General features: G+C 41.8%; 1 protein-coding gene across 1 annotated transcript in view; it reads right to left on the reverse strand.

Moving 5' to 3' along the window:
- The window catches only part of cdh23 (cadherin-related 23), a 655816-nt gene that overhangs the window by 158246 nt on the left and 473107 nt on the right, over positions 1 to 24463 (reverse strand). Inside the window, exons 30-37 of the mRNA XM_036980724.1 lie at positions 24045 to 24180; positions 20917 to 21305; positions 20518 to 20619; positions 19405 to 19407; positions 19036 to 19185; positions 16414 to 16542; positions 5743 to 5871; positions 4973 to 5200 (exon numbers count right to left, since the gene is read on the reverse strand). Coding sequence (XP_036836619.1) covers positions 4973 to 5200; positions 5743 to 5871; positions 16414 to 16542; positions 19036 to 19185; positions 19405 to 19407; positions 20518 to 20619; positions 20917 to 21305; positions 24045 to 24180 — 1266 coding nt within the window. The remainder of the gene's footprint in view (positions 1 to 4972; positions 5201 to 5742; positions 5872 to 16413; positions 16543 to 19035; positions 19186 to 19404; positions 19408 to 20517; positions 20620 to 20916; positions 21306 to 24044; positions 24181 to 24463) is intronic.

Consider the following 24463-nt stretch of genomic DNA (forward strand, 5'->3'; position numbering starts at 1 on the left):
GTTTGTGTTTTCAGTCATTTATCACTGAGCATAATATACACTCACTGGCTGGCAGGTTTCCCAATGCTACAAGAACATGTTGTTCTAGTAGGCCAAGGAGGGACCTATTATTTATGGGTGATTTTACAGAATAGGTGTGTCGTGTCTGAACTACCATTAAATGTGAAGACTTATTTATATCAAATCAGTTCTCTAGGTCTAATTATTATGTGATTAAACTAATCATGTAAACATTAATTAACTAGGAAGTCGGGGCACCACGGAAAATGTTGAGATTACAAAGTTATACTTTTCCGAATATAACTCTTCAGATATTTTAATATCTGATCAATTGGTCTTCTATTATTGAATTATTAATTGCCTCATCAGTTCTCATTACTGGAAGTTGTAAACCATTGGATATTTGCACGAATCCTGGCCAAAATCATGAATCAGCGATATACAAATTGGCTTAATTATTCATTTACTAACAACTAAATAATCACACAGAATTACATAGCAAACAAACAGTAGATATTGGTTACTAATGATGATAGAAAAGTCCCTAGTGGGCTAAGCCGATATGACGGCTTGGTAGACAAAGGAAAGGGGTGGGGACTGAGAAAGAGCAGGAAAGACAGAATGGATCCACTATACACAGTGGATAATTATAATCATTGTATTGATAATCCTTTGCAATTATTCTCGAATGAGTGGCCATTCATGTGCAATGTATATATTTACGCCCATATTTCGTTGTTGTCTTCTCTGTTGGAATCCACTCGATCGTCATGTAGAGTTCATCAGAGTTTTTGGTTAACTTTCCCAGAAGTTACAATGACATTCGTGGTTGTACTTGGTTTGAATGGATAACTCAGAGTGCCATTCGGAAATGTTCTCATAGAATAGATGCTTCGGCGGTTGTCGGTATTCTCGTTCTAGACTTGCGTAATATCTAGCTGCAGACTATTCGTTTGAGATTTGCTCCTATTCTGTAGTGATCAATAGTCTCAGAGTTGAACCATTTCCAGCTGTGTAGCCAAAACTACAGCTGTATGGCCTCCGATGGCCTATAGAATTGTAGCCATTCCAAAGTGGGTACTCTGTCCCGGCATTCTCTGACTTCTTAACCATTCGAGATGTCCGGTTTACCGTGGGTCTCTTTGGTATGAAATTTACATTTTGTCACGGGTGGTTTTATACTCTGGAGTAGAAAAGGGCAGTTCCATGGCGCCGAAGTCATGTCTATGCTCACGTGGGCGTGGCCATTGATATGGTAACTTTATATGAAAACCCATACTCCCATTTAGAAGGTTAATATCACATTACGTCTTTTCACAAATAGTTACATGTTTAATCACATACGTTTCCAATATTTAGATGTAAACCTGACAGCACTTGAAGAGATACATTTATGTGTGTTTCCTGTCCTTCATGAGAGCACCAAATGAAAAACTCATCATAACGGTCCCTTAAGTGTCCACGGACCATTCCCACATTCTCAAAAGTAGAAATATTGTTTAGTTCTCCCATTTGGGGGATTATAAGTTTTGAACTAAGATAAGCGCTTTGTTCTGGTTGACTCTCTCAATACTGCATGGCAGTTTCTACCAGGTATTTATGACCTGTTGTAAAGTCATACAACTGTGGAGAGAGAGGCAGGGAGGGCTATGATCCTCCCCCCAGGGCATATCATGACAGGTGTAAATTGCTGTCCCACCCCCCAAAAAACAATTTTTAAAAACAGCTAAGTGTCACGTCCTGACCACAGAGAGCCTTTATTGTCTATGGTGGAGTAGGTCAGGGCGTGACTGGGGGTTAGTCTAGTTTATTATTTCTATGTGGGGTTCTAGTTTTGTTTTTCTATGTTGGTGATTTTGTATGATTCCCAATTAGATTGGTAATCGTTGTCTCTAATTGGGGATCATATTTAGGTAGACTGTTTGCCACCTGTGGTTTGTGGGATATTGTTCATGTGTTGTTGCATGTTAGCACTCCATGGTCGTCACGGTTAGTTTAGTCTTTATTGTTTTGTTGTGTGGTTCACTTATTTCTAATAAAAGATGTGGAACCAAGATCACGCTGCACGTTGGTCAGAGTATGCTTCCAACGATCGTGACATTAAGTCTCCAAACTTGGGACATTTTATTAACATCATATGTTCTAATTCAATCCAAGCCAATAACAAACACATTGTTAAATTAATATATTATAAAGCCATTGTTTATACAGCTATTTTTATTGAGGTGGCTGTCCCAAACCCTGCTTCCTAAACTTAATGTTTGAAAATAAAGAAATTCAGGATTTATGTTTAACACTATTACTTCAATGGAACATCTTGATTTGTTCTATTATTACATTGAACAATAGTGATCTAATTATTTGTTTAGTCTATTTTTAAACATCTTTCTCTGAAAAATGCTGTCCGCCCCCCCATGCTTTAAAATAATGAATGTGCCTTTAGCCAACAAATACCACAAGGTGATGGAATTGCATCCCCCTCCACTATGGCCACATGGTGAGTAGTCTGTCTGCAAACATTTAGGAGGAAATGTTTTATTGTATTAATGTGTTTTTTAAGAGGTTTTCTTGCCAAACATTAGGAACACCTTCCTAATATTAAGTTGCCCTTAGAACAGACTCAAATCGTCGTACATGGACTCTACAAGGTGTAGAAAGCATTCCACACTGATGCTGGCCAATTTTGACGCCAATGCTTCCCACAGATATCAAGTTGGCTGGATGTCCTTTGGGTGGTGGACCACTCTTGATACACACGGGAAACTGTTGAGCGTGAAAAATCCCAGCAGCGTTGCAGTTCTTGACACAAACCGGTGCGCCTGGCACCTACTACCCCGTTCAAAGGCACTTAAATATTTTGTTTTGCCCGTTCACCCTCTGAATGGCACTCACACAATACATGTCTCAATTGTCTTAAAGCTTGGAAATTATTTAACATGTCTTCTCCCTTCATGTACACTAACTGGAGTGGATTTAACAAGTGACATCAATAAGGGATCATAGCTTACATCCAGATTCACTTGATCAGTCTATCGTGGAAAGAGCAGGTGTGCTTAATGTTTTGTATACTCAATATATTTTGTATCAAGACTGCCCAAATGTGCCTAATTGGTTAATTAATACATTTTCAAGTTCATAACTGTGCACTCTCCTCAAACAATTGCATAATATTATTTCACTGTAATAGCAACTGTAAGTTGGACAATGCAGTTAGATTAACAAGAATTGAAGCTTTCTGCCAATACCAGATGTCTATGTCCTGGGAAATGTTCTTATTACTTACAACCTCATGCTAATCACATTAGCCTACGTTAGCTCAACCATCCCAATGGGAACCCACCGATCCTGTTGAAGTTAAGTCGTTTTTGGGGGTAACTGTACTTTAATATTCATATTTTTGACACTTTCTACTTTTACTCCACTACTTTCCTAAAGAAAAGAATATACTACTTTTTACTCCATACATTTTCCCTGACACCCAAATGTACTCGTTACATTTAGAATTCTTAGGAGGAGAGGAAAATGGTCCAATTCACACACTTATCAAGACATCTCTGGTCATCCCTAATGATGATCTGGTGGACTCACTAAACACATATGCTTCATTTGTAAATTATGTCTTAGTGTTGGAGTGTGCCTCTAGCTATCCTTAATTTAAAAAACAAAACAATGTCTGATTTGCTTAATATAAGGAATTTGACATTATTTATACTTTTACTTTTGATACTTAGGTATACTTAAAACCAAATCATTTTAGACATTTACTCAAGTAGTATTTACTGGGTGACTTTAACTTGAGACATTTTCTATTAAGGTATCATTACTTTTAATCAAGTATGACAATTGGGTACTTTTTCCACCAAGTGTGTCAATCATAGACTCTGTGAGACAGAGGCCACACATAGGCGACCACAAAGACCGATCACATGACATATAAGTCCCACAGTTGCACAAAAATAGAGGATGCACGTTCGCATGCATGCACACACTCAGACAAATCACATTGTGGTGAGGAATATGTGAAGAGCTCTTGCAAGGTTTCTAAACAGGAAGTAACAAGTCTCTTCTTCCTCTTTCAGTAAAATGGCACCACAGCCGTGGATTTCCTGTTATTGCACATCGTCGTGCACTTCCTGTGTATCACAGTGTACTTCTTGTCCTTATACCTCTGATCAGCCAACGCAGAACACATGGGATTAAACCATCAACCTGCTACTCATCATGGGGACACTTTAAATAATCAAAAAATTTATATAGCATACATGATGTCTTAATATGCACTATATACAGGTACATCCTTCACAAATCATCTATAAACTTATGCCATACTATATAAAGGCTTTATATTTATAGCTCCTTAAGTAAGGAGCATTGCCATGTGAACATTGTCTTCAAATGCGTTAGAAAGTCTTTCTCCATGTTCTGAGGCCTGAATAAATGATTTGCTAATATTAGTTTGATGTATTATTTCAAATATTTCCTTATTCAAAATGTTTTCCTTATTTTATACAGTTTCATCATATTCGGTCACTGAAACCACTTCAAAGGTATTGACTCATTCAAAATACCAGGAATAAGCCAGGCTTATCCTAGCCCATCTATATGGTGAAATGCTTGCAGTACTGAGGAACACCAACAGAGTGCAACATGTTTTCAACTGTGATTAACCTGACATGACTCTTCTGAGTGAAGCCAGTCCAACAACCTATAGCCAAGTCACAAGTTACACAGCTACTGTCCAGGAGAGTGTTTAACAAGGCACAATGTTGTGTAACGTTAAGATAAAATAAGCATGCCTATCTGACATGTAGACGGCTCTATTCATTATGTTTTGCAACATTTGCCTACTAAACGTGACCCTGGTAACACAGTGACCAAAACCCTGTCCAATTCAAATCATCCCTGTTCCCTTAGCTCTGTGTGTCAGCCCCCACCCCCTCCCACCCTTGACCTCTAACCCTCTCTGACTCACCGATAGTGGAGGTGTACCGTCGTCCTCCACCATCACGGTCAGCCGGTACTCCTGCTGGCGCTCACGGTCGGGTGGGCATGGTCGGGTTGTCATCTCACCTGTCATGCGGTCCATACGGAAGGTGAGGTCCTGGTTACCCGAGGTGATGTAGTAGAAGAGCATGGCGTTTGTCCCGATGTCATGGTCTGTGGCCACCACGCGCAGGACGGACGTACCACCCCCCACATTCTAACACACACACACAGATAGATGGACAATAACTTTTTCAGCATCATGTGCATAATACACTATCTTTTCTGTGTACTGTATATATTTCATAGCTTTTTGTTTTTGTTTTTAAAGCAGAGTGCAATTCCACCCGCCATTCATATTTTTGGGGGACTTGTATCCAGGCAGTACAGAATGAAATGGGGAGACAGGGTAGGGAGACAGAAAGCTTGAAAGGCTTTGGGTCAGTGTTGGGGAGTAGTTCCAATACATGTAATTCAACTAGTAATTTAACTTCATTTTGCAGTAGTTTGGTGGTAGTTTCACTAGAGTCAGACCGAAATGGAGTTGATTACTTTTTTAAAACACAGGCAAACATCCCTTTCAGATGTAATTTTTTTGGAAGCATCTATGACACAGAGGACACTTTAAAAGTTGAATTGATAGATGCGTGCGTGTGTGTTTGGGTGTGTGTATTATTCAGTATGTAATTGACTGATGTGTGTGTTTGTGTGCACGTGCATATGATTGTATAGGCTGACTGATGTGTGTGCGTGTCTCACTTCACTGATGCTGACGTTGTAGCCCCCCTGGCTCTCGATGATGGGTGTGTTGTCGTTGACGTCCAGGATGTTGACAATGAGAGAGAGGTCGCTGTAGTGGGGAGGCACACCGCTGTCCATGGCACGCACCTGTCATAACACACACATAAACTACATGATCAAAAGTATGTGGACACCTGCTCGTCAAACATCTCATTCCAAAATTATGGGCATTAATATGGAGTTGGTCCCCCATTTGCTGCTATAACAGCCTCCACTCTTCTGGGAAAGCTTTCCACTAGATGATGGAACAATGCTGGGGGGACTTGCTTCCATTCAGCCACAAGAGCATTAGTAAGGTCGAGAACTGATGTTGGGCAATTAGGCCTGGCTTGCAGCCCGAACCATGAAAAATAGCCCCAGACCATTACTCCTCCTCCTCCAAACTTTACAGTTGGCACTATGCATTGGGGTAGGTAGCATTATCCTGGTATCTGCCAAACCCAGATTAGTCCGTCAGACTATATGGTGAAGCGTGATTCATCACTCCAGAGAACGTGTTTCCACTGCTCCAAAGTCCAACGGCGGCAAGCTTCACACAGCTCCAGCCGACGCTTGGCATTACGTATAGTGATGTTAGGCTTGTGTGCGGCTGCTCAGCCATGGAAACCCATTTCAAGAAGCTCCCAACAAATAGTTAATGTGCTGACGTTGCTTCCAGAGGCAGTTTGGAACTCAGTAGTGAGTGTTGCAAATGTGGACAGATGATTTCCGTTTCCATTTCACATTAAAGAGATGGAGAAAACACCTGTTTCCAGATTACATCTTCAAAATAAGGGCAACCGTGGCATGCCATCTGTGACAGGGAGACGCGTCCATCATGCATGATGATGTATATGTGTAAGATAGTCTAGCTAGCTACATTTTCAGATATTAAATGTTTCAAATTTTGACAGAAAGTGGTTTCATTTCATGCTAAAGTATACTGTTAGCTAGCTAGCTAATGTTAGGTGGCTGGCTCCTTAGCTAACGTTATGTGTATGACATTATTCGTATCCCAGAACTGTTTGCTTTGCTAATTAGAGCCTAATGTTAGCGAGCTAACGTTGAACCTGGTTGGTTAGCAACCAGCAGATTCGTACAGGGTAGTAATGACATGATTTGGCACAATGTTCATTGTTGTTTAACTAGCTGGCTGGCTCGTTAGCTAACGTTACATGTGTGATCTTACATGTTGTTCACCTAGCTACGTTTAATTTGTTACCGAGCTAGCTAGCTACATTTCTTAAGCTAAAGTGTACAACAACCGTTGAATATGGCCGGTGTCAGTAAACGCTTGCAAAAAAGCAAATTGTTGCCAGCAGCGCTGGTTAGGCTGTTTTCATGTTATCCAGAGGTAAACAAATCATCGGCCAGAGCGTCAAGTGTGCGCTCTGAATGCTCCGAGACCAATACGAGATGGGTGGGGCTAAAGCTTAAGAGGGTGTGAAGACGCTGAGTGGATGTAGACAAAGAAGAACTCTTCACTAGATGCCAAAATATTCAAAGGCCATTTTCTCAAAAGTGAGTTTACAAGTTTATCAACTTTCAAAGCAAAATTACTTTCCCCTGATCCTCAAAAATGCAATATATGATATATCATTTTGTTGCCTTGAGTCTGTAGTTTTATCCAATGTAAAAAACACAATTTCAAATTTTGCCACATAAGACCAAATCCAGGAGGTGAGTCACATATAGTGTGCGTGTACACACGTTCAATTACTCACACACATACGTGCTTAAGTAGGTGGGCATACATATGGGTCTGCAGTACACTGCGGTATTCTTCTCCGGAGGAGAAGCCTGATATCTTATGAGTTCCAACCCAACTTTGCTACATAGTGACTTTTATCATATTTATCTTAACTTTTTTTGTACAGAAAGTTCACACCACTAAGCACTTCTGGACATCAGATTCGACAGTTACTAACCTCGATTTTGACTTCAAATACAACTTCAACTCTGACTCAGCTCTTCCACTGTTCATACTGGTCCCTATTCCTTTTTTCCATGGGCTACCAAAACACTGAAGGCATAGACGCAGGAGATAAGGTGGAGTCCTGGTGAAATTGAGCCGAACAGCACTCTGTTCTATTGGCAAATGTCCAGTCACTCAACAATAAAATGGATGAGCTTCGTTCGAGAGTCTCCTATCCTAGAGCGTTGGACTAGTAACCGGAAGGTTGCAAGTTCAAACCCCCGAGCTGACAAGGTACAAATCTGTTGTTCTGCCCCTGAACAGGCAGTTAACCCACTGTTCCTAGGCCGTCATCGAAAATAAGAATTTGTTCTTAACTGACTTGCCTGGTTAAATAAAGGTAAAAATCAGAGACACTTGAAAAGCTGTTCTATTGGCAAATGTCCAGTCACTCAACAATAAAATGGATGAGCTTCGTTCGAGAGTCTCCTATCCTAGAGCGTTGGACTAGTAACCGGAAGGTTGCAAGTTCAAACCCCCGAGCTGACAAGGTACAAATCTGTTGTTCTGCCCCTGAACAGGCAGTTAACCCACTGTTCCTAGGCCGTCATCGAAAATAAGAATTTGTTCTTAACTGACTTGCCTGGTTAAATAAAGGTAAAAATCAGAGACACTTGAAAAGCTGAAATATTATATTTCTTACTGAAACGTGGCTATGCACGCAGTACTTGGTGGATTCTCCATGCAGCGGCAGGATCGGATCGCAGCTTCTGGAAAGTCGAAAGGAGGTGGAGAGTGTTTTTTCATAAATAACAACTGGTGTGCTGCTTCAAGGGTAGCCTAGTGGTTAGAGTGTTGGACTAGTAACTGAAAGGTTGCAAGTTCAAATCCCCGAGCTGTCGTTCTGCCCCTGAACCCACTGTTCCTAGGCCGTCATTGAAAATAATATTTTTTTCTTAACTGACTTGCCTATTTAAAAAAATATTATAATAATAAAAATTAAATAATAAATAAAAAAGTGTAAAGGAAATCTCTAGCTTTTGTCACCTGATGTACTGTAGAATACCTCATTGTAAGCTGCAGACCCTTTTATCTACCAAGAGAGTTCTCATCTGTAATTATCACTGCTGTCTAGTGATAGAGGCAGCATTTCTGGTGGGTGATGACTTTAACGGGGGAGACTTAAAACCATCCTACCTCACTTCTACCAACACGTCTCCTGTGCCACTAGGGGAGCTAAAAGTCTAGACCACATTTATTCTACCCACAGAAATGCATATTAGGCCCTACCTCGTCCTCCCTTCGGCAAATCTGACCATGATTCCATTTTCATGCATCCTGTTCACATAGAAAAGCAGCTCAAACAGGAATTACCAATGATGTGCTCACTACAGAAGCAGATGCGAGGCTACAAGACTGTTTTGCTAGTACAGACTGGAATATGATCCGGGATTCATCCGATAGCATTGACGAGTATACAGTCATGGGCTTCATCAATAAGCACATGATGATGTTGTCCCCACAGTGACTAAGAACGTATCCAAACCAAAAACCATGGATTACAGGCAATATCCATGCTGGGCTAAAGGCTAGAGCTACCGCTTACAATGAACGGGCCAGGGACATGGACACATACAAGAAATCCCAATATGACCACTGACGAGACATCAAACATTCAAAAGGACAATATAGGAAGAAGGTGCAATCCTATTACAGCGCCTCCGACATTCATTGTTTGTGGCAAGGCTTGCAGACGGTAACGGATTACAAAGGGAAACCCAGCCATGAGTTGCCCAGCGATGCAGAAATCTCAAACTAGCTAAATGCCTTTTATGTTTGCTTCAAGGAATATAAGACGGTGCTTTGCGTGAAAGCCCCTGTTTTTCCAGATAACTGTGTGATGTCGCTCTTCGTGGCCTATATGAGCAAAACGTTTAACTTAAGGATTGGTGGGTCCCCTGAGGGACGGTTGAGCTAACGTAGGCTAATGCGATTAGCGTGAGGTTGTAAGTAACAAGAACATTTCCCAGGACATAGACATATCTGATATTGGCAGAAAGCTTAAATTCTTGTTAATCTAACTGCACTGTCCAATTTACAGTAGCTATTACAGTGAAATAATATTATGCAATTGTTTGAGGAGAGTGCACAGTTATGAACTTGAAAATGTATTAATTAACCAATTAGGCACATTTGGGCAGTCTTGATACAAAATGTTGAACAGAAAGGCAATGGTTCATGGGATCAGTCTAACACATTGCATATGTGGCCAAATCTAAATTGCACCTGGGCTGGTATAATATATTATGGCCATTGCTCTTGCATTTCAAAGATGATGATACAAAAAATTAAAAACTGTTGTTTTTTTCTTTGTATTATCTTTTACCAGATCTAATGTGTTATATTCTCCTACTTTCCTTTCACAATTCCATAAACTTCAAAGTGTTTCCTTTCAAATGGTACCAGGAAAATGCATATTCTTGCTTCAGGGCCTGAGCTACAGGCAGTTCGATTTGGGTATGTCATTTCAAAAATTGAAAAAAAAGGGGCCAATCCTTTTAACAGGTTAAAAATCACAAGGCAAATGCTATACCAGGACGCGTTCTCAAAGCATGCGCAGACCAGCTGGCAAGTGGCTTCAAAGACATTTAAATCTCTCCTTGTCCCAGTCTGTAATCCTGACATGTTTCAAACTGATCACCATTGTCCCTGTTCCCAAGAGCTCAAAAGGTAACCAGCCTAAATACTATTGCCCTGAAGCACTCACATCTGTAATTATGAAGTGTTTTGAAAGGCTAGTCATGACACATCATCCCAGACACCCTAGACACGTTCCAATTCGCATACTACCCCAACAAATCCACAGATGATGCAATCTCAATTGCACTTCACACTGCCCTGTCCCACCTTGACAAGAGGGGAAATAACTAATCTGAGAAGGCTGTTCATAGACTACAGCTCAGAGTTCAACAACATAGTCCCCTCCAAGCTCATCACCAAGCTAGGTACCCTGGGACTGAACCCCTCCCTCTGCAACTGGATCCTGGACTTCCTGACGGGCCAGCCCCCGACGCATGACTCCAACACTATTATCAAGAATTCTGACATCACGACGGTGGTAGGCCTCATCACCAATGACGATGAGTCAGCCTATAGGGAGGAGGTCAGAGACTTAGCAGTGTGCCAGGACAACAATCTCTACCTCAATGTCATTAAGACAAAGAGCATGCCCCTATGCACATCGACAGGGCTGTTGTGGAGCGGGTAGAGAGGTTCAAGTTCCTTGGCGTCCACATCACTAAGGACTTAACATGGTCCACACCCGCACAGTCATCTAGAGGGCACGACAGCACCTCTTCTCCCTCAGGAGGATGAAAAGATTTGGTATGGGCCCTCAGATCCTCAAAAAGTTCTACAGCTGCACCATCGAGAGCATCTTGACTGGCTGCATCACCGCTTGGTATGGCAAATGCACTGCCCTTGACCGCAAAGCTCTACAGAGGGACCGCCATCCAGGATCTCCATTTCAGGCAGTGTCAGAGGTAGTCTCTAAAAATTGCCATAGACTCCAGCCACCCAAGCCATTGACTGGTCACTCTGCTACCGTCTGGCAATCGGAGCATCGGCTCTCGGACCAACAGGCTCCTAGACAGCTTCTACCCAAAAGCCGTAAGACTGCTAAATAGCAAACCATGTATTTGATACCATTCCACCCATTCCGCTCCAGCCATTACCACAAGCCCGTTCTCCCCAATTAAGGTGCCACCAACCTCCCGTGATGTACATACAGTATCTGCCGCAAATATCGCATACCTACACACGCATACCTACACATTGAACTGGTACTGGTAATTCCCTGTCTGTAGCGCCATTCTTGTTTATTTTATTTTATTATTCTTGTTACTATATCATTTGCATTATTCCTTTTTATACTCTGCATTGTTGGGAAGTGTCCGTAAGCAAGCATTTCACGGTAAGGTTCTATTTGGCACATGTGACAAATAAAATGTTATTTGATGTGTACGCACATGAGGACACACCCATCGGCAAAACATACATTTTAAAATAACAATACTTAATTCCATAATGCTATACAGTGCATTCGAAAACTATAGACTTTTTCCACATTTTGTGACATTACAGCCTCATTCTAAAATTGAGTAAATACTTTTTTCCCCCTCATCAATCTGCACACAATACCCCAAAATAACAAAGCAAAAACGTGTTTTTAGACATTTTATCAAATTTATAAAAACTAAAATATATCTGTTCAATTCAATTTACATAAGTTTTCAGACCCTTTACTCAGTACTTTGAAGCACCATTGGCGGTGATTACAGCCTCAAGTCTACTTGGGGATGACGCTGGAAGCTTGGCACACCTGTATTTGGGGAGTTTCTCCTATTCTTCTCTGAAGATCCTGTCAAGCTCTGTCAGGTTGGATGGGAAGCATCGCTTCACACCTATTTTCAAGTCTATCCAGAGATGTTGAATCGGTTTCAGATCAAGACTCTGGCTCGAGGACATTGAGAGACTTGTCCCGAAGCCACTCCTGTGTTGTCTTGGCTGTGTGCTTAGGATTGTTGTCCTGTTGGAAGGTGAACCTTTGCCCCAGTCTGACGTCCTGAGTGCTCTGGAGCAGGTTTTCATTAAGGATCTCTCTGTCCTTTGCTCCGTAAATTTTTCCCTCGATCCTGACTAGTCTCCCAGTCCCTGCCGCTGAAAAACATCCCCACAGCATGATGCTGCCATCACCATGCTTCACCGTGGGGATGGTGCCACGTTTCCTCCAGACGTGAAGCTTGGCATTCAGGCCAAAGCGTTAAATCTTGGTTTCATCAGACCAGAGTATCTTGTATCTCATAGTCTTATAGGTACCTTTTGGCAAACTCCAAGCGGGCTGTCATGTGCCTTTTACTGAGGAGTGGCTTCCGTCTGGCCACTCTACCCTAAAGGCCTGATTGGTGGAGTGCTGCAGAGATGGTTGTCCTTCTGGAAGGTCCTCCCAACTCCACAGAGGAACTCTGGAGTTCTGTCAGAGTGACTGTCACCTCCCTTACCAAGGTCTTTCTCTCCCGATTGCTCAGTTTGGCCGGGCGGCCAGCTCGGACCTTAAATAGACAGGTGTGTGCCTTTCCAAATCATTTCCAATCAATTTAATTTACCACAGGGGGTTCCAATTAAGTTGTAGAAACATCCAAAGGATGATCAATAGAAACATGATGCACCTGAGCTCAATTTTGAGTCTCATAGCAAAGGGTCTAAATACTTTTCTTTCTGTTTCTGTTTTAGTTATTTCATACATTTGCAAACATTTCAAAATAGCTGTTTTCGCTTCGCCATTATGGTGTATTGTGTGTAGATTGATGGGAGACTTAAAAAATGTGGAAAAAGTCAAGGGGTCTGAATACTTTCCCTATGCACTGTGTATACACTGTCAGAAATTATGGTAAGAAATTATGAAAGGGATTTCTGTTTTTTCACTATCATGGCATGAGGTTGTTCAATGACAGTCAGATGTTTTTTTTAAATATATCACTTAATGGTTTAATTTCAGAGAGACAGATAATCATGTTTTTTTGCAAAATGCTATATATCCGCCTCACTCTGAGAGAAATAATTATATTAAAAGAATGTAGTACAGTAATATGTTATCTGTATGTAAAACATTTAGACTTGACATTTTCGTCTTTTATTAGATGCTCTTATCAAGTAAGTGCATTCATCTTTGGATAGCTAGGTGAGACAACCACATATCACTGTCAAATATACAGTATACAAACATTACATCCAGCCTAACAATGGATATATAGCATTTTGCAAAAAAACTAATTTTCTTACACACCTAAAATCTATGAATAAAAACTATCTGAGAACATTCATATTTTACTCACACGAAGCAATAATGTCTGATGAAAAAACACAAATGTGAAGAATTGGTGGATAAAGCGTTTTGGAAATAAACTCTTCATATGTTTGTGCTGTAAAATACTATTTAATTTCCATCCTATGTAGCTTGAGTGCAAATAATTTTCTTATCGTTGAGAAGCCTGAACATGTGCCAGTGTAACATTGAGGCCAGGGAAGCGTTTGGTAGGCACAAAATGGAAGAAAACAGACTAACATGAAGGGATGAAAAAACTTGTCAATAATCAACTGACTGGCTTTCTTGATGTCTACAGTATTCTCTCTGGTATGTAATCTGGTTTCCGCTCAGGTTATGGATGTCTCACTGCAACCTCAATGATGTCACCATTGCCCTTGATTCTAAGCAATGTTGTGCTGCTATTTTTATTGACTTGGCCAAGGCTTTTGATATGGTAGACCATTCCATTCTTATGGGCCGGCTAAGGAGTATTGGTGTCTCTGAGGGGTCTTTGGCCTGGTTTGCTAACTACCTCTCTCAAAGAGTGCAGTATATAAAGTCTGAAAATCTGCAGTCTCAACCACTGCCTGTCACCAAGGGAGTACCCCAAGGCTCAATCCTAAACCCAACTCTCTTCTCAATTTACATCAACAACATAGCTCAGGCAGTAGGAAGGTCTCTAATCCATTTAAATGCAGATGATCTACTACAAAGCTTTCTTAGTGACCAACAAGCTTTCTCTACCCCGAACCTTGTTCTGAACACAGATGACCATCCTACCCATGCTAGATTGTGGGGACATAATTTAAAGATCGGCAGGTAAGAGCGTTCACAAGCGGCTAGATGTTCTTTAGATTTGTCACCAATGCGCCGTATAGGACACATCACTGCACTCTATACTCCTCTGTAAACTGGTCATCTCTGTATACCTGTCGCAAGACCCACTGGTTGATGCTTATTTATTAAACTCTCTTAGGCCTCACTCAACCCCTATCTGAGATATCTACTGCAGCCCTCATCCTCCACATACAACACCAGTTCTGCCAGTTACATTTTGTTAAATGTCCCCAAAGCACACACATCCCTGGGTCGCTCCTCTTTTCAGTTCGTTGCAGCTAGCGACTGGAACGAGCTGCAACAAACATACAAACTGGACAGTTTATATCAATCTCTTCATCCAAAGACTCAATCATGGACACTCTTACTGACAGTTGGGGCTGCATTGAGTGATGTATTGCTGTCTCTACCTTCTTGGCCTTTGTGCAGCGCCCAATAATATTTGTGCCATGTTTTGTGCTGCTACCATGTTGTGATGCAACCATGTTGTTGTCATGTTGTGTTTGAACCATGCTGTGTTGTCATGTGTTGCTGCCTTGCTATGTGGTTGTCTTTAGGTCTCTCTTTATGTAGTGTTGTGTTGTCTCTATTGTTGTGATGTGTGTTTTGTCCAAAATCTACAGTTGAAGTCGGAAGTTTACGCACACCTTAGCCAAATACATTTAAACTCAGTTTTTCACAATTCCTGACATTTAATCCTAGTAAAAATTCCCTGTCTTAGGTCAGTTAGAATCACCACTTTATTGTAAGAATGTGAAATATAAGAATAATAGTAGAGAGAATTATTTATTTCAGCTTTTATTTCTTTCATCACATTCCCATTGGGTCAGAAGTTTACATACACTCAATTAGTATTTGGTAGCATTGCCTTTAAAATGTTTAACTTGGGTCAAACATTTCGAGTAGACTTCCACAAGCTTCCCACAATAAGTTGGGTGAATTTTGTCCCATTCCTCCTGACAGAGCTGGTGTAACTGACCTCCTTGAACGCACATGCGTTTTCAGTTCTTCCCACAAATCTTCAATGGGATTGAGGTCAAGGTTTTGATTGCCACAAACAGTTCCATTTTTGTTTCATCAGACCAGAGGACATTTCTCTGAAAAGTATGATCTTTGGCCCCATGTGCAGTTGCAAACCGTAGTCTGGCTTTTTTATGGCGGTTTTGGAGCAGTGGCTTATTCCTTGCTGAGCGGCCTTTCAGGTTATGTCGATATAGGTTATGTTGATATAGATACTTTTGTACCTTTCCTCTAGCATCTTCACAAGGTTGTTCTGGGATTGATTTGAACTTTTTGCACATTCATCTCTAGGAGACAGAACACGTCTCCTTCCTGAGCGGTATGACGGCTGCGTGATCCCATTGTGTTTATACTTGCGTCCTATTGTTTGTATAGATGAACGTGGTACCTTCAGGCGTTTGGAAATTGCTCCCAAGGATGAACCAGACTTGTGGAGGTCTACAAATGTTTTTCTGAGGTCTTGGCAGATTTTTTTTGTGATTTTCCCATGATTTGAAGTTAGGCCTTGAAATACATCCACAGGTAAACCTCCAATTGACTCAAATTATGTCAATTAGCCTATCAGAAGCTTCTAAAGCCATGCAATCATTTTCTGGAATTTTCTAAGCTGTTTAAAGGCACAGTCAACTTAGTGTATGTAAACTTCTGACCCACTGGAATTGTGATACAGTGAATTATGAGTGAAATAATCTGTTTGTAAACAATTGTTGGACAAATGACTTGTGTCATGCACAAAGTAGATGTCCTAACCGACTTGCCAAAATTATAGTTTGTTAACAAGAAATTTGTTGAGTGGTTGAAAAACAAGTTTTGACTCCAACCTAAGTGTATGTAAACTTCCGACTTCAACTGTATATATATATTTTTTATCCCCTTACCCACAGGAGGCCTTTTGCCTTTTGGTAGGCTGTCATTGTAAATTAGAATTAGTTCTGACTGACTTGCCTAGTTAAATAAAGGTTAAAATCAAATAAATAAATAAATAAAAATGGATATGACCCAGGTGTCTAACCTTGAGCAGGTAGCGGTCAACAGACTCTCGGTCCAGAGGGGAGTTGACGTAGATCTCTCCATTGGTGTGGTTCACTGTCCGGATCTCAAACACATCCTGCATGTTCCCTGCCACCAGACTGAAGTTCACCTGAGAGACAAAGAGCAGAAAATAGTTCAACAAGGCTTGCTTGAGCTCCCCCCCCCCCCATTTCCTAGGTCTTTTCTTTAAATATTCTGTGGAGGAGGGTTAACACACTGTTAGTTTAGCAGTACCCGCTGTTTTTTTTCTTAGTTAGGGAGGGAGAGGACAGAGTTTTTTTACCGGGGTTTGAACGGTGCACGATGGCTTCACAGCCTAGCGCGGTCATGCTATGGAATGGGGTTCAGATGAGGATGGGTCTAGTCATGTCATGGATGGTGGTGTAGATGAGGCTGGGCCTTGTCAGGTTATGCTAATGGATGAGGAGAGTGTAGTGGGGAGAGGCAAGAGACTATGGGCGGTGGAAGAGGGTGTCAAGCATGAGAGGAAAAAGGGGGAGAATAAAGGAGGTGGGAGGGGAGAGGTTGGTCTGGTCAAAGGCCCTAAGGAACCTTCATCTGGTGAATGAAGTCGATTGGGGGCTCTGGTGGAAAGGGTCAAGTGTGCTGAGCCATAGAACAAATATTAGTGCAGGGGTGGTAGTCCTTTTTGCACCGGGTTTGGCCGTAGAAATTTGCTCCTCAAAGGAGGTGTGTATGAGTAGACTGCTTGTAGTAAAAACAGCAATTAACAACGGTGGTTTTGTCCTTATAAATGTGTATGTGACTAACACAGGGAGAGAGATGGCGCATCTGTTTTGGTGTCTTAGACAGGAACTCTCACAGGTAGCGCCTGAGGAGAAGCTGGTGGTCGGCGGGGACTGGAACTGTATGATGGATTTTACGAAATCTAGAAATGGAGAGGAGCCTCATTCAGGCTCAGAGGGAGTGTTAAGGGACATAATTAAGCAGTTTGACCTAGTGGATGTTTGGAGAACTTGACATCCCAACACAAGACAGTATACATGGGTGAAGGTCTTTGGGGCTAGGGTAAGTGCAGCGCAACTCGATCAGTTGTACATCAGATCAATAGGCTGTTGGGCACTACCATTGGGGGAACTCGAGTGTAGTATCAGTGAAGTGGAGGTAGAGCTGGTTTGGGCAAGGCTAATTTTGCTGAATTACGTAGGGGCCTGGGCAGTTTTTTCCAGGTTAAAGCAAAGGGAGCACTTGTAAGAGCTAGGTTCTCCATGCTCAGGGACATTGCCCTTCTTCTATGTTTGGAAAGACAGAGTGGTGAAGCCAACGGTATGCATTGTCTGCGGCTGTCGGATGGGCGGGTGACCTCTGTGGTGGGGGAGATGCGGGAGCGGACTGTGGAGTTTTATACCCAGTTGTATATTGCAGAACTGTGAGATCCAATATGTGCTCAGGTTTTGTTTGCATAACTCCCTAAGCTCTCTCTGGCACAGAGGGATGAAATTGACATTCCCCTATTGTCCCATGTACTCGCAGAGGCCGCAACCCAGATGTCCCCCAGCCGTGCACCGGGGTCGATGGAATCCCAGTGGACTTCTTTTGCGTGTTGCGTGAGTGTGTTGGGGTAGGAGAGTTGCCGATGAGCTGCCGACCTGCGGCTGCGGGGGGAGGAGCGGTGGGAAAACCCTGGAAGTCCTGGCACAACAAACAGGACTAACATATCTTAGGCTGCTGGAGAGATTTCTGGGGGAGGTCAAGGAGGCACTGACTGTACCGGTAAGGGGGGTGTTTGATAGGCCAAATGGGGAGGGTCCACCAATGTTTCCACCACAGCAGGTGACGGCAGAGACTGGGGACTGGCAAGGGGGTATGGAGGACTCGCTGCACTTTAACACTCTGAGCCTGGGGAAGTTTGGGGGGGTGGGAGGTAAAGTCATCTACAACCTCTGCATTAAGGTGAGGAACATTTGGAGCCTGTCAGGAGTGAAGGTGGTGGTAGGGAGTATGGTAGGGGGTATGGTTGGTTTTAGATGGAGGAGGCTCTACAAACACCCAGTAAGAAAGAGGTCAGGGGACCTCCAGTGGAGGATTCTACATGGAGCCCTGGTCGATCCGGGAGTCAGACAGGGGAGTCCTTTCTGTGTCATGAGTGAAACTGTGTATTATGTGTTTTCTGTGTGCGCCAGGTTAATGCCATTAATGTCTCTTTTGGAATGTCTGTGTGAGAGGTTGGGGGTGGAGTTTACTGTTGGTATGTTTATAATGGGGTACAGGTATTCGAATAAGGAAAAGGCCAATATGTGTTGTTGAATTTTCTGTTTGCTCAGGCAAAGTTGCCTATTTGGCTAAGGAGGAACAGGATCACAGGTGGGATAACATACCCTTTACTATGATTTAATGGGATCTCTGTGCGCCTTACGGTGGAATTTGAGTTCTATAAAATTATCAAAAGTATGGCGATGTTTAAGGAGATACGGTGTGTCGGGGAGGCCGTCTACATAACTGGGGAAGATGGGTTAGATATACAGTTGTAGAAGTGGTGAGGTTTTGGTTATCATGATGAGTGATGTTGTTTTGTATCATGGGGTAGAGGGCAAGGTGAGTATGCAGAACAAAAAGTCAAAAGTCTCTCTCTCTCTCTAACCAGTGCATTATTCCCAGCATCTTTGTCGCGCCCCAGCACCACAGCCACTCTCTTCCCGATGGGCGTGTTCTCTGGAATCTCCACCGACGAATCAGATGTGATATCAAACTCGGGACTGTTGTCATTCTCATCCAGTATGGTGATTGACACCTGCCACATGCATAGACACAACCAATGAGAGACTGCCATTGACAAGGAGGATGGAATGCTACATACCTTTTGATTTTAATACGATTAGCACGGTATGCTATTTAAAAATTATTAAAGTACATTTGTGACACATGCGTACACACACGCACAAACTTAATTAAGCTTTTCATTAAAACTTTAAGGCAGTTCTCCAGACTGAAGACGGAAAGCAACACATACCTTCTGCAATTTCCCCATGAGATAGCAGTAACGAGGTGAAAACAAAGATTGTCATTAACTGACATTTTCTACAACAGAATAGATTAAACAAATTGTTACATGGTTCATTATTGAAAACAGGTGAGACCTGACAACGGGCAGAGATGGGCAAAGATACTTTCTTGTTAAAATGACAAAATACTCTAAAGACCAATGTATTAAAATGCAATTCAAAATACTTCTGAAAAGTGTTGTATCTAATCACAATATAATTATTTTAGGTATTTTGATATTTAATACAATATACATTTGCAAGTGCATGCCTTCACCACAACAACATTCTCAGTTAAGGTAACAATGTGATAGACTGTGATGTGGTAACAGACAGATATGTGGTTGTTTATCTACTTTAGTTGAATGCAACGACTGTAAGTCACTTTGGATAAGAGTGTCTGCTAAATTACCAAAATCTAAATGTTTATGTAAAAATGATTATTGGCCTTGTTTTGGGGGCAGAGCTCTTTAGAATAATGCCCAGCATGCTTTGTAAGTGTTAATATTTATATTAACATTCTGGTCATTTACCAGACACTCTTATCACACCATAGTGCCATCAGACTTGCAGTGTGAAAAGGGGCCACACAATTATTCATTTCTTGTGTTCCTTTTTTTTTGTTCTTACTTGTTTATTTAAATATTAGTAAATATTAGTAAATAGTAAATTAGTAAATTTCTTAAATCTATTTTCTTAAAAATGCATTGTAAGCATTTCACAGTGAACAACAGTGTTGTTTTTGGCACATGACAAATAGAATTGGATTTGATTTGAAAATTGTGAACCGCTTAAGAAAATGGAATGGAAAAGTACAGTATTTTAATATAATTTTTTTAATGACATGTCTCAAAATGATCTTGTTACAAAACACATTGGATTGTAGTTCAGGCCAGTGAAATACAAAAATTTAAAAATACTTAAAAGTAATTAAAATACCTATTTCAAATACATATAACAGATATACTGCCCATCTCTGACAACAGGGAATAAAAATTTACAAGCAAATAATGTCAAAACAAGAAGAAAGAAGAAAATAAAGAAAAAAATGAAAGATTGAAAGAAATAAGTGACTGCCGTACCACAGTGGAGTCTTTTTTTGGTCCCCCATCGTCAGCCACTACAGTCAGGGTGTAGATATCCCCCTTCTCTCTGTCCAGCAGCCCTGTGACTGTGATACGACCCTGCGGATGGACAGATAGATGGAGAGAGAAGGAAAAAGAGAGGGATAGAAGAAGTAAAACACATGAACAAACAACCTGATTTATCCTAGTTTGAAATATACAGTATAATCCTATTTTGAGCAGAGTACAGTATCCAGCAGGGATAGGGATCAATTCAATTTCAATTCAGTCAATTCAGGAACAATTATTTTCAATGGAAAATTGTAATCGGATTTGTAGTTATTTCCTGAATTTAAATGGACTAAGAGTGAAAAATGCTAATTATGGTGTTACACCCTATCCTGTCCACCGACTCACCGTGATACTGTCAATCTTGAAAAGGGTGAGGGCGGCTGGCGATGTGTCCGGGTCGAAGCGATACGACAGCTGGTTGAGGTTGTCTGCCGACTGCGCCTGTACCTGCACCACCTCCGTTCCAGTGGCGATGTTCTCTAGGAGTGACACCTCGTAGCCCGCCGAGAAGAACGCCACTGCCTCGTCCAGCTCATTAAGTAAGGTCACGTAGACCGTGCAGAAGCCACGGTGGAACGGCGGTGCCTGGTTAGTAGCCGACACGTTCATCAGGTAGCTGGTCTTGGTCTCGTAGTCTAGGTAGTCTACAGTGGTCACCAGGCCCGTGCTCACGTCCACATCGAACTTATGGTCGGACCCGGAGACGAGGGCATAGGCCACCGCCCCGCCATCACCTGGATGGAGTGGTGGGAAGACAGGGAGGAGGTGAGGGAGTTGCAGGGCAAGGTGTAAAGGGAAGGAGGTTTGGAGAAGGGATGCAAAACAAGTGAGAGAAGTGAACAAACAAAATGTTTTTTTTCTTTAAGGGCCAATGCAGATGTTTTTATCTCAATATGAAATCATTTCTGGGTAACAATTAAGTACATTACTGTGATTGTTTTTAATTAAAATGCTCAAAAAGTAACAAAAATGGCTTCTTAGCAAGAGCAATTTCTCAAGCAAGACTTTTGCTAGGGGTGTCTGGGAGTGGTCCGAGTGGAGAGGGCAAAACTGAAAACTAGCTGTTATCTTTCTTATTGGTTTATTAACTACTACTGATGTCACCAGGCAGGCCAAAACTCCATCTCACCCAGGCTAAAATTTCAGGAGGTCTTTTCAAACAACTCTTACACTAAAACTGAGTACATAGCCATGCATTGTTGCTACACACACCTATCTAAAATGTCCAACCACAATATAACCAAAAATCTATATTCTGCTCTAACAAAGAGACATTTCCAACTTTCCATTACATGTGGGCAGGATATGGCATAATTACGTCCTCAGAGGTGATGAAGACCAAAGTTGTAGTGTTTGGTGACTGTCAACATCACAGCAACAGTTCTCCCACACAGTGTTTGTGCAACACATTACAGGACGGGAAGTGAATAGAGGAAGCACACAAAGAATAGCAGAAGTAGAGGGTTAAAGGCCACTCAGATTAATGACGCTCAGCTAAATGCCAGTTTCAGACAGAACAATACAACTCAGCATAAAAGCTGTATGAGAGTCATATAACACCAATAACTATGGAGGCGGGGAGAGCCTTCTAACACCCCACTTCATTGGCTTACTGAGGGACACCCCTGTACCCCTGTACACTACCCATAATGCTCTGTACAGCATATTCCGTTTTATTTTAGTAAAGGTGTTCTGAAGCTGACACAATGGTGTCCTGTCTCTTTATCAATCAATACTAGTATGTACAGTGCCTTGCGAAAGTATTCGGCCCCCTTGAACTTTGCGACCTTTTGCCACATTTCAGGCTTCAAACATAAAGATATAAAACTGTATTTTTTTGTGAAGAATCAACAACAAGTGGGGCACAATCATGAAGTGGAACGACATTTATTGGATATTTCAAACTTTTTTAACAAATCAAAAACTGAAAAATTGGGCGTGCAAAATTATTCAGCCCCTTTACTTTCAGTGCAGCAAACTCTCTCCAGAAGTTCAGTGAGGATCTCTGAATGATCCAATGTTGACCTAAAGACTAATGATGATAAATACAATCCACCTGTGTGTAATCAAGTCTCCGTATAAATGCACCTGCACTGTGATAGTCTCAGAGGTCCGTTAAAAGCGCAGAGAGCATCATGAAGAACAAGGAACACACCAGGCAGGTCCGAGATACTGTTGTGAAGAAGTTTAAAGCCGGATTTGGATACAAAAAGATTTCCCAAGCTTTAAACATCCCAAGGAGCACTGTGCAAGCGATAATATTGAAATGGAAGGAGTATCAGACCACTGAAAATCTACCAAGACCTGGCCGTCCCTCTAAACTTTCAGCTCATACAAGGAGAAGACTGATCAGAAATGCAGCCAAGAGGCCCATGATCACTCTGGATGAACTGCAGAGATCTACAGCTGAGGTGGGAGACTCTGTCCATAGGACAACAATCAGTCGTATATTGCACAAATCTGGCCTTTATGGAAGAGTGGCAAGAAGAAAGCCATTTCTTAAAGATATCCATAAAAAGTGTTGTTTAAAGTTTGCCACAAGCCACCTGGGAGACACACCAAACATGTGGAAGAAGGTGCTCTGGTCAGATGAAACCAAAATTGAACTTTTTGGCAACAATGCAAAACGTTATGTTTGGCGAAAAAGCAACACAGCTCATCACACTGAACACACCATCCCCACTGTCAAACATGGTGGTGGCAGCATCATGGTTTGGGCCTGCTTTTCTTCAGCAGGGACAGGGAAGATGGTTAAAATTGATGGGAAGATGGATGGAGCCAAATACAGGACCATTCTGGAAGAAAACCTGATGGAGTCTGCAGAAGACCTGAGACTGGGACAGAGATTTGTCTTCCAACAAGACAATGATCCAAAACATAAAGCAAAATCTACAATGGAATGGTTCAAAAATAAACATATCCAGGTGTTAGAATGGCCAAGTCAAAGTCCAGACCTGAATCCAATCGAGAATCTGTGGAAAGAACTGAAAACTGCTGTTCACAAATGCTCTCCATCCAACCTCACTGAGCTCGAGCTGTTTTGCAAGGAGGAATGGGAAAAAATGTCAGTCTCTTGATGTGCAAAACTGATAGAGACATACCCCAAGCGACTTACAGCTGTAATCACAGCAAAAGGTGGCGCTACAAAGTATTAACTTAAGGGGGCTGAATAATTTTGCACGCCCAATTTTTCAGTTTTTGATTTGTTAAAAAAGTTTGAAATATCCAATAAATGTCGTTACACTTCATGATTGTGTCCCACTTGTTGTTGATTCTTCACAAAAAAATACAGTTTTATATCTTTATGTTTGAAGCCTGAAATGTGGCAAAAGGTTGCAAAGTTCAAGGGGGCCGAATACTTTCGCAAGGCACTGTATATGTATGTACATTACACTGTATTTATTATCAATAATACCAGCTTGTACAGAGGGCTATGGGTACTGTAGTACATTATGTTACACCGCAACACCCACCGGTGTCGGGGTCTGTGGCTCGGACTACGATGACAGAGGTGCCAATGCCAGCGGTCTCCCTTAGGCCCAGGCGGTTGTACTGCTGTTGGGTGAACACTGGTGGCTCGTCGTTGGCGTCTTCCACATACACTATCACCTGTAGGGGGAAGACAGAGGGACTGAGAGTCAATGAAGTATAACTGGACAACTACTCACAAGTTTAAAGGTGCCCTTTGTGTTATACCCCAACAGCTCTCTCCCTTTTGCGCCATACTCTACTCCAGCCCTATACTCTAATATGTTCTGTCCCACACCCTCATCTCCCAATACACAACCCTCTCTCTCCTTTGTTATTTTCTGAATCCTGCAACATATCCTCTCCCTTTTCCTCCCTCATGTATGACCCCAACAGTCTCCTCTTCTATGTTCTGCCATATCGC

The sequence above is a fragment of the Oncorhynchus mykiss genome, chromosome 1 (assembly GCF_013265735.2).
Source record: "Oncorhynchus mykiss isolate Arlee chromosome 1, USDA_OmykA_1.1, whole genome shotgun sequence".
NCBI classification, from domain to species: domain Eukaryota; kingdom Metazoa; phylum Chordata; class Actinopteri; order Salmoniformes; family Salmonidae; genus Oncorhynchus; species Oncorhynchus mykiss.